Source organism: Helianthus annuus, chromosome 5 (genome assembly GCF_002127325.2).
Source record: "Helianthus annuus cultivar XRQ/B chromosome 5, HanXRQr2.0-SUNRISE, whole genome shotgun sequence".
Taxonomy (NCBI): Eukaryota; Viridiplantae; Streptophyta; class Magnoliopsida; order Asterales; family Asteraceae; genus Helianthus; species Helianthus annuus.
The window spans coordinates 10549442-10560941 of NC_035437.2; the positions used below are offsets into that span (position 1 = coordinate 10549442).

An 11500-nucleotide genomic window follows, 5' to 3' on the forward strand; every position below is an offset into this window, starting at 1 on the left:
AAGAATTGAAGAAACCAACATTTTGTTACATGTATTTAACTGGCTAAAGCATGTCTCAGTGCCATTTTTTGTTCAAATGTCAAATTTGTAGGAAACTTGATTTCAAACTGGACCCTTAGATCCCCTCTACACCCAGGATCCTTACCGACAGGCATTCCCTCTTGGCTAACCATAAGCTCGTATTCAGGGGTAATAATGTCTGTTACCGCAATGGCTAGATCTCGTTGATCAAGCGTGGTAATATTAACCGTGGTTCCTTTAAGTGCCTCGGCTAATGTAACCTTATAGGTTATGAAGAGATCATTGCCGTCTCTTTTATAGATGGCGTGCGGCTTCTCATCGACAACAAACACTAGATCTGCCGGAAGCTCGTGAAGTTTTGCGCTCCCTTTATCCGCAAATGTAATCTTTGTTCCTGTTTTCCAGCCCGGCTTTATGTCAATCGTCAATACCTCCATTTCTAGTATCGATTGTCTATCATGTAAGTACCCTATGTTAGCTTTGTTATTGGTAGGATTTACTAAGTATGATGATGATGTTCGTTAACTTATGCTTAAAAAAAGTCGTAACATATTTTGCTTTTTTAAATGTAGTATCACACTTATACATAGACGTGAAACAAAGAATTTTTTAACTACATATATTTTGTTTAAATATTTTAGTTTTTAAAGTTGCAAGTAAATTTTTTGTTTGTAAAAAATGGTAAAGCTGCTACAGCCAACGTGGAGCTAAGTGCTAACCCACTTGGTAGAGGCATATATTTTTTAGAGAGATAGGTCTCATGTTTGATCTAGAGGAAATGTGAGTATTTAGAATTATTGGTGTAATAAAGTAGGAAGGAGTAATCGTTGTCATTTAAAAATAATAATAATAAACCTAGTGCAATAATGCCGGTTACATTCACAATAATAAAAATTCTTATTTTTATTATAACTTGTATTTAACATACAACTTAGTTTTCTAGTTATAATATGCAAGATATATAAAATTTAATAAGACCGAAATTCTATTCATTTATTTTGTCTATGTTCCAAATAAAATAAAATGTATTCAATAGAATTTATCCAAAATAAAGTCTTTAGAAAATTACGTTTGTTTAATTTAGACAACTTAACTTTTTGATAAAATTTTAACTGTTATTTAAAAGAATGCCAAAGATAATAAAATTAAATTCTTATTCCAAATTAGTTGTTATAAATTATAATAAGGGGGTGTTTCGGATTGCTTATGTTTAGTGACTTATTAGTTTATTGACTTTTTGAAAAGTTAAAAGGTGTTTGGGATGAAATTATTATGTGAGGGGAAAAGGTAATAAGTCACTCCATTGTGACTTATTAACTTTTTCAAAAAGTCATAAGTTGTTTTGAAAAGCTAAGCCAAACATGGCCTAATTGTAACGACCCGACTATTTTTACACATAAAAACATTTATTTCTGATTTTTATAAATTGTTTTATATTAAACTACTTTAACAAATTAAAGAAAAATGGATAAATTATCATAATCAATTTTCTCACCCTCCTTTCACAAGAAGAGATTATATCAATACCAAAATATATTGGATTTCATAAGAAAACTTGAGCATGAAAAAAGCAATACCATGCATGCATACCCATTGGCATCAACAACTATTCTTGATATCTTCATATTCCTTGTTGATCCATTATACAATTCCTCAAGACTGCAAGGCAATATGTTCTCTATAGGTGGCGATTTTCGCATTGTTACACCATCACCATCACTCGAGCCTCTAAACTTGTTATCATTGGAGTGCAACCCCGTGGACCTCCGGACTCCACTAGTATCGAAATCAAAACCAAAGAAATCTTCAAAGATATCTTCAGCAGTTCGACCAGTAAACCCGTTTTTCTTATTAGAACCACATTGTGTCATTTGGTTTAATAACCCTTCTTCACCATCTTGATCATATAAGGACCGCTTTTGTGGGTCACTCAACACCTAGATATCATTGGAAGTTTTAGTATTATTGATCAGCTATTTATAGGATTACAATAAACATTATATTGAAAAGTACGTAAAGCTAATCAAAATATATCTCTTATTATTGTCAATATAATTACAGTAAACCATAACTAATATATTCTATCTAATAATTAACGAGAAGGGTTAACATGATTACTTTATAAGCTTGAGATATCCGAATGAATGTGGCTTGGGCCTCCTCCTTGTTGTTAGGGTTCTTGTCGGGATGCCATTTCATCGCAAGCTTTCTGTATGCCTTCTTTAGATCATCGTCATTGACGGTCCTCGTAACATTCAATAAGTTGTAATAATCTACTGTCATTCCTGTATCTTGCATCCGATCATACCCTAATTCACTCGCTTTCGGTTTGCAGAAATTTAATTTGGTTTGTAGAAAAAAGATGATATGATCTCAGCTGCAATTTTGTTTCTAAATTATCTTTGGTGTAACGTTAGTTACGGACTCAAGAAACAATTGTAGTACACAATTATCCCTTGTACTTTGTTTGAATATCAAATAATTCAAAATGAACATATAAGAGGCACTCTAAAAACAGCTTCATGTACCAAAATTTTGAGTGTCCCTTTCTTTGAACTAAAATCGGGTTATGAACAAAAACTCCATCCCACTCTGTTTGCGGTGGTGACCCATCTGGTTCCAAACCATCCCCCCTACGACAGGGGCACCCCCACTCTTTCACCATAGGAGTCATTCGCCCCGTGGATAAAAGATATAGTGCTATATATATATGTTAAAATACCTCATAAAATTTTGAAACAAACCCTATGAAATTTTCAAGACCAGAAAAACAAAATTAAAAATTCATAAATTTGCAAATATAAATCTAATATAATTATTAAGCCCAATGAAACACTAAGATAATTACATTAATATTTAATATAAATATTTATTTAATATAAATATTCAAGCCCACTACAAAACAAATAATAATAAAATTTTCACCCATGTGTTATGATTAAAATAGAGACATTGTTTAAGAGCATTCACATTCTATCCATGAAAACATGTGAGGGGAAGTTTTCATATTATAAAAGGTATAAAAAGTGGTTGTGAGTGGAGGAGAGAGAAAATTTTACTGTTCATCTGTATATTTGAGGGGACACTGTTCTCCCAGTATAATTTTTTTAATATATATTGAAAGTGGTTGTGATTGAAGGAGAGAGAAAAATGTAATGATAATATTATTTAATTGAAGATGAGAGAGAAAAAGTATTTGTTTTTAGTGGAAATATATTGATATATGAGTTGTTTTTTAGTTGAATGTATGTATAATTTGATGGATTGGATGTGAATGCTTTAAGGCCCAAAAGTTACATTGCCTAAGGCTTTTTGCCTATTTAAATTGTTAATAGTTTTTTTTTAATGATAACGTTTATTCTACTCTTCTACTCAGGGGCGGACCTAGGTGTTAACGTGGGTGGGCGGGCGCACCCCATGAATTTTTATTTTTCTTTAGTAAATATATGATTTAATCTCGAGCGCCCCCCAAGAAATTTTGACACTGCACCCCATGAAACGTTCTGAAACTAAAGAGAAAAGGAAGAGAAGATGAAATGCAAGAGATTATTCCGGCCAGCATAGTTGCTCTGTAACCAAAGAGTAAAATGAAGAAGAAAGGTTGAAAAAGATAGCACATTTTTTTGTTGGTATGTATTTTTATATTTGAAGTTGGAAAAGGGTTGCTGACTTTCTGCAAGCCTACAACCTAGCTACATAATCTATTGCCTAATCACTTCCAACATCTACAACTTTTCTTTTCTTTTTATCGATAAATACTACATTATTTTTGCAATTTATTTTGATTTACTTGACTATTTAATGGATTTGCCTGTAACTCTATTCAGTTATTTACTTATTCTGATTTGGAGTTGCTATCTTAAAAAACCAATTTCATAAAATTTATGTTATTTTTTAGAATAAATAACTGAAAAACATTCTTAATCATCTAAAACTGTAAATGACATCTCTTTGTAAAAATAAGGTAGGAGAAGGGTCATGCTAATTACACATGCCAAAAATAATTTTCACACCCCTAAGCGCCGCGCTATGGCCAAAGCGGGGCGCTTAGGCGACAAAAGTTGATACGAGGTTTGAATGACTGACTGATGTCAGTCAGAGACATAAAGGTGATACGAGGTTTCAGTCGCCCCGTGAACCCTAAGCGCCGCGCTTTGGCCATAGCGCGGCGCTTCGACCCCAAATGCTGCCTTTAAATCCCTGGACAGACTCGACATTCATAATTCGGATTGTTTTTTGTCGATCTTCTTTGCTCTATTAGTTACATGTTTTGAAAAAACGATGTCGTGGTTAAGTAACTATCTTTTCGGTCAATATTCTGACGAGTCAGTTGTTCCTGATTCTTACGAGGGGTCCGCTATTTCTGACTCGTTTGAGAAACCGGTGTCGTCCAACTTGAGGGAGACAGAGGTTGTATCTGGCATTCGTTATCGTGATAACACGGTGCAGCTGGATTTGAATACCCCTGTGGAGGACCCTTACGCACAACAAGGTTATTCGAATTTCGGTTACGGTGGCGACTATAGCTTTGTACAGCAGGAGTGTTATCCAAACGACAGTTACGGTTGTCAACAGAGCTTACAAGGTTATTCGAATTTCGGTTACGGTGGCGAGCAAAGCTTTGTACAGCAGGAGTGTTATCCAAACCAGAGTTACGGTTGTGAACAGAGCTTTGAACATCAAGGCTATTCGAACCTCGGTGACGATGGTGAGCCGGAGGATGTGTCTGTTGACGAGGAAGGTTGTTACCCAGTTACATTTTCGTTTGATACAACGCAGACCTTTTCGTCACGTAAAGAGTTGGTGCGTTGGGTACAAGACACGGCAAAAGACAATGGTTACCTCAATGTGACTAAGAGGTCGAATAAAAGAGGAGAGAATTACAAGATTTGGTTTCAATGTACTTTTGGTGGGGAGCATAAGAGTATAGCTACACAGAGGAAAACGGGTAGCAAGAAAATAGGCTGTCCGTTCGAGATGATCGGGTTTTCGGAATCATCCGGAAGTGTTTGGAGGATCGAGGTGACGAAGGCGAAGCATAACCACACTCCTATTGAAAACTTCGAGGGTCACGCGTATGCGAGAAGGCTTTCTTCGGAGGACAAAAAACTGGTTAAGGAGTTGGCAGAGCAAGATATTCCCAACCAAAGTATCTGGCGAACGCTGACAAAAAACAATCCGGCTAGAAAGCTTATTCCGAAAGATATACACAACGTTGTTCAGAAGATCAACGCCGAAAAAAATGTCGGTAAGTCTCCGATGCAAAAACTTGAAAACATTCTTATCGAAAAAAATTACACTTATTACATGCGCACGAATGAGATATCGAACGAAGTTGAAGACGTCTTCTTTGTTCACGAAAAATCATTCACTATGTGGTGTGCCTTCCCGCATGTGCTAATGATTGACGCCACCTACAAAACGAACATGTACAACCTGCCATTACGTCAGAAGAAACTTGGGTCGAGGCCTCAGACGATCTTCCCCGTCACAGCTCGTACATATCAGCCGAAGATTCTAGAAGAGAAAAGAATACCAAACCGCTCAACCTACACCCTGATTTCCCGAATATCAAGCTCGGTCCTAAGACGGATATAGTGATCCGCAACTACGCATCTCAGATTCCCAAAGTGATCCATCCATACATCGTTAGAATAAAGGACGTGAAACCAGATGGTCATTGCGGGTTTCGATCGGTGGCTGTTGGGTTAGGAGTGAAACAAAATTCATATTTGATGATCCGGGAACAACTTCTAAAGGAGTTACGTATGAACGAATCGCTTTGGAGGCATGTTTTCGATCCGGAAAACATAGGACATTATGATGAGCTGGTTACACGGATCGATTTCAAGGGGGTGGGACGAGCAGGTATCAAAAATTACATGACGATGCCTGAGACGGGGTTTCTTATTGCCCAACGATACGGTGTGATTGTTCACACCTTCGACATTCGTGGGAGCGATACAATTTTCCCTCTGCTGGGCGGGCCAAACGAAGCTGAGCAACCTCCCCTGGTGGTTGCGGTTGTGTTCGTCGACAAAGGGCATTTCATACATGTAGAGCTTGAAGGTTGTTATCCAATGCCTCCCCCAAACCTACTTTGGAGAGCGAACAGAACAGAGCGCGCAACAGCCTGGCATACAATATACAGGGATCAGATCAACGCGTACGAAATGCTTACGTATCGTGCCCCTGACCTTACTGTAACCCCATATGTTCACGATGTATCTTAAATGTGTTTAATAATAATCACGTTTGTGTTTGTTCAATATACGCGTTACATCACGTTAAAAACCGAATGTCACCGACACGACCCAATCAGATTCAATACGTACTTGTACGACCCGAAATGACAATATACATCATAATACTACAATTAATGAAAAAATACGTCATGTTCATGTACGGTAGGCGGCTGATACACATAACACTTCTCACAGGAGTACTTGTGCTTTCAAACCTAAATGATAAGAGATAACGGAATAAGACATCACACGTAGCCGATTTGATCCGGAACTTGCAGTATAGTCCATATATATTAAAAAATGATGTATAATGGAAAAAACGGAAAATTTAGACTATTTATCGACGCGTTTGTGAATTAAAAACAATTTTAAAAAATTTTAAAAATGCCCAAAACGCCCCGCTATAGTCATAACGCTGCGTTTTGGACCCAAAGCGCCGCGCTATGGCCATAGCGGGGCGCTTCGGTCCCTCGTTATACACTGAAGCAGGGCATCTTCTCCTCCACTTCACCCAAACACAAAAACACACACTAAGGTGCGATCTCACACAGTCGAGCCGGATTCGGAGATATTTCGAGCTTTCAACCGCTAAAAGGTGCGATCTCAAACCCTTAATCGTTCCCTTATACTATACAAGTTGATTGTTGTTTTGCTTGTTCGGTATGATCGATTGTTCCTGGATCTGTTCTTCAGAATGAAGAACCAAAGCGCCGCGCCGAGGCCAAAGCGGGGCGCTTTGGTTCATGTTTATTTTTTTTATTTGTTATTTGTTTAATTATTATTATTGGTTTAATTATTATTAATTGTTTAATATTATTTGTTTATTAATATTTGTTTAATATTATTTGTTTATTAATATTTGTTTAATATTATTATTTGTTTATTAATATTTGTTTAATATTATTATTTGTTTATTAATATTTGTTTAATATTATTATTTGTTTATTAATATTTGTTTAATATTATTATTTGTTTATTAATATTTTTTTAATATTATTTTTTATTAATATTTGTTTAATATTATTATTTATTTAATATTATTATTTGTTTATTTAATATTATTTGTTTAATTATTATTATTTGTTTATTAATATTTGTTTAATATTATTATTTATTTAATATTATTTGATCAACGTGCAGGGATGGATTTATCCGATGAGGAGATTTAGCATATGGAGGCTGAGGGAGAGGTGGGGGACGAGGAGGAGCCGACATGTCCGTACCTGCAGTTTCCGATGGGGTCACGGGCAAGGGGGAGATGCGCTAGGTTGCGCACCATAGAGATTGGGGAGCATGTAGGCATAGAGTGGGAGCTGCTGAGTACCGTGGGAGAGGTCGAGCGGGCGCGTGAGATAGTTGGGCTAGATACTCCTTGGTCGCGCCTATTTGAGTTAGCGATGGAGGACTCGTGCCTTGAGCTTACGGTCGAGTTTCTTTCTACGTTTACATACGCGCCGCATCCGGCGGATTACGTGGAGAACCCTGCTTTTCCAGTCCACGAGGTTACATTTCGTCTCGCCGGTCAGGAGTTTGAGATGAGTGTGCGGGAGTTTGCTGTCCACACAGGTTTGTACACTGAGCCTGAGCTTGATACTGATATGTATACGCAGGCGGTTACGATGATGGACAGGCAGACGCTTATCAGTTTCTGGAGGGTCATTTCCAGGGCTCCCTTTGGGAAATCCTGGCAAAAGGCCACCACCATTAGAGACCCCTTGCACCGATACCTGCACCATGTTATTGCGTCGACTATCGTGCCGCGGGGTTCCAGCAAGGAGAAGGTCAACCTCAGTGACCTTTTCTTTCTATACTGCCTACTACGCCGCCAGCCCTGCGATCTAGCAGCCAGCCTGGCAGATTACTATTCTACTGCATACCACCGGCAGCTCCGCGGGCAGCTGCACACTGGCTCATTTATCACCGCCATTGCACGCTCGCTAGGGATCGTGCCCGAGCATGATCCGCTGTTGTCCGATCCGGTCCCGTCATCCAGGTTGGGCCGCGCGTCAGTATGCGCTATGCAGATCACCCGTACCTTTGATGTCGGTCTGAGTTTCAGGGGTGCTGACGGGCTGGTTTGGCAGCCGGAGGTGTTGCCGGAGGTCATCCCGGTTGTTATTGAGGTGAGGCCTGGAGTGTTAGCCCCTCCTGATGTTCAGCGGGCCGCTCGGCAGGCTCAGCTACATGCTCTGGGCATCGATCAGCCTGAGGCTCAGCCTGAGGCTCAGCCTCAGGCTCAGGCTCAGCCTATATTCGAGGATCCGGCGCAGGAGGAGCGGGTCGAGGAGATCCCAGTACCACCAGTTCAGCCAGCTCCTGAGCCGCCACAGTACCCGCAGCACGTTTACGCTGACCTGCCTCCGGCAGCGCGTGAGGTGGCTCGGGACTTCGACCGGCGCCTCAGACGTCAGGGCGCATGCATTGACTGGATCGTCCAGACGCTCGTTGATCTACGAGAGCTCGCTGCGTTGCCTCCACTTCCCCTCCCACCGTCCCCACCGCACGAGGATTAGTACATTACTTTGTTTGTTTAGTGTTTTGTTATGTATTATGTACCTAGTTGTACCTTTTTGTTGTGTATTGTATGTACAAACTGATATATATATATATTGCAGTTAATCTTCTATTTACATCACGTTGGTTCTGGATTGTTTACGTTTAATTCTTATGGCTTTCTGTACATTTTATTTAACGTGTTCGTTTTAATTTAACAAAATAAACAACGTTAAGAACTCATATTATACACATTCTATAAAAATAATGACGTAATGACGTAATTATAAAACAACGTTAATTTAACAAAATAAACAACGTTTTAATTCAAAAAGGCAACATTCAATCATTCAAAAACAAATTCCCATTCACAACGGCAACTCTCACATAAAAAAAATAACGTTAATTTAACAAAATAAACAACGTTTTAATTCAAAAAGGAAACATTTAATCATTCAAAAACAAATTCCCATTCACAACGGCAACTCTCACATAAAAATTTTTTCCTCCAAAAATCCCTACTAAACTAATTCAACCAAAAATCCCTACCAAACTAACCCACATCAACCCCAAATCAACCCCAACCAATCTGTTTAAAAAAAACATCCAAAGCGCCTCGCTATGGCCAAAGCGGGGCGCTTTGGCTTGGTCAACAGACAAGCAAACCAAACCAGAAGCTACCAAGGCTTCAAGCCACCCAGATAATATGCTCGAAACGTTGAAGGCTGCAACCCAAAAAACAGTTAACCAAAAGGCTTGAAGGGGTGATGGTCCACCAAACAAACCAAGCAAAACAAGTAAACAAACATACCACAAGTAACATAATAACCATCATATCATAACTAGGAAGGCCATGAAAGACCTTCAGAAAGAGTTAAAGCAAGTTCTAGTAACTTGCAAGAGAAACTATTGTTCAAGTGGCCATATAGGCCTAACAAACCACCAACAGGAACCTTAAGGGTTCCTGGAAACCTAATATTGTTTAAAATATTACAGACATAAAGTGTTTGCTAAGAAAGCTACGAATAAACATCAGGTGGCAGAAGGCTTGGAACCTTCAGTTTTGGACTTCTTGGCTTTCTTAGACTTCTTGGCCTTAGCACCATCATCACCACCAACCGCGGAGGCCTCCAAACCAACATCTTTTGAAGCATCAGGCAGACTCGAGAGGGTATCATCACTATCCCCGGAGTAAGATCTCTTCTTTGAAAGGGAGCCCAAAACCTCAGCACACACCTTTTCATTCAGTCCCTCAGGTTTCAAATCCTGTAAAACAGATAAAGGCTTACCAAAGCAAGTAGAAACCTCCTGAACATAGGGATAGGTTAGCCTCTCCATCTGCTCAACGGAGCCTTTGAAAATATCAGAAGCCTCGGGACGAAACAAAGGTGATTTCTCCAAGGGATGTCCAGATTCATGAAGCTTGTAACCAGCAATAAGGCCTTGGTGTTTCCCCAGGTTCAGAAGCTTAGTATAAACATCACCAAGGGCAGAATTGAACTCCTTGGAATGTAAAAGGTAAGTGACAACCTGCTGGAAACCATGCTCAATTAACCACTGATTGTCAGCAGTAACACGGCCAACCGAAGCTTTCAACCCTTATTTTTCCTCACGAAAGGCCTGTTGCTGAACAGCCAAGGCCTCCCGGTCAGCTTTTAACTTCAGCAAGTTAGCTTCAAAACTCTTCTTCAAATCACCCATCTCAATATCATGCATCTTCTTCAAATCACTAACCTCCTTCCGCCACGCTGCTTCCTTCTCGGCAAAACTAGCTATCTCCTTTTTCATCGATGATAGGGAGGATTTCATCTTATCCTTCTTCTTGGAGAAGTCCTCATACTCTTGCATCTTTTGACGAAAACGAGTAATACCTTGAGGAAGTAGGACAGCAAGGTTGCAAGTGCTCAAAACCATCCGAGACAACATTAAGTCATCATCCATCTCAGCAATGGTCTTGTGCACAGAAGGAGGAGCGAGATGACTAAGAGCATCCTCACAAACAGCAGCATCTTTGAAGGTGTCGTCATTTTTCACCAACCAAGCAGGCACATAAGTCCCTTCAGGATTCAACCCTTCAACGTCCCTGCTTGAAGACTCCTGAACAGGGGTAGAAACAACCTTCTTGCTTTGAACCTTTTTACCACGAACAACCAACTCCTTGTCCTTCTCAACACCTGCTTCAACTTGATCTTCCGAAACTTCAATATCATCACTCAAATCCACTGGTTCAGTAGAAGTGGATTGAGGACCAGCTTTCAACAAACGACGAGAAGATCGGCGAGTTGAAGACTTGGGAGCATTAGACTTAGAAAAGCCCTTGACGTTGGCAACACTAGCATAACCCGTGCCCTCAAACCTTTGCTCGGCAGTCCTAACCACAAGATTCTCACCCGGAACAGGCGGGGCATCCTCAAACACAACATCAGAAGTGTCGTCACTCTTGATAAAATCCAAAGCAGACATGACTGACAAAAACAAACAAAAGCAAATAAGTCATAAGATAAGCGAAATGAGTAAAAGGCAAAAGGGGGAAAATGCATACCAATGCCATTTCTCATTAGCACCGGATCCCGATCGGCTTTCCCCCAAATGTTACTAACCCCTAAAAGCACTAACAAATGTTCGGGGAAGGGACGAACCCTCGAAGGGCACCCCCGAATGGCTGTAAGAAAGGCATCGTTCAACTCAGATTCAGAAGGCTCCGGATCATTAAGAACAGCATCCGGATGCCTCCACACCAT

General features: G+C 39.7%; 1 protein-coding gene across 1 annotated transcript; it reads right to left on the minus strand.

Annotated features, from left to right (window-relative positions):
• Positions 1-2321, minus strand: LOC110938529 (dnaJ homolog subfamily B member 1). Its single transcript, XM_022180805.2, has 3 exons — positions 2140-2321; positions 1612-1958; positions 1-474 (listed from the first exon to the last, which is right to left on the minus strand). Exons 1-3 carry the CDS (start codon positions 2317-2319, stop codon positions 36-38), a joined length of 966 nt encoding a protein of 321 aa, XP_022036497.1. The 5' UTR covers positions 2320-2321; the 3' UTR covers positions 1-35.
• Between the last annotated feature and the right edge of the window lie 9179 nt (positions 2322-11500).

Bases quoted from the DNA above. Each gene is read 5' to 3' on its own strand.
- LOC110938529 (XM_022180805.2), bottom strand. From the start codon at position 2,319: ATGCAAGATACAGGAATGACAGTAGATTATTACAACTTATTGAATGTT. The intron at 1,959-2,139 runs GTAATCATGTTA...AATGATATCTAG, and splicing joins GGATATCTCAAGCTTATAAA to GTGTTGAGTGACCCACAAAA. The intron at 475-1,611 runs GTATGCATGCAT...CTTACATGATAG, and splicing joins ATAGTTGTTGATGCCAATGG to ACAATCGATACTAGAAATGG.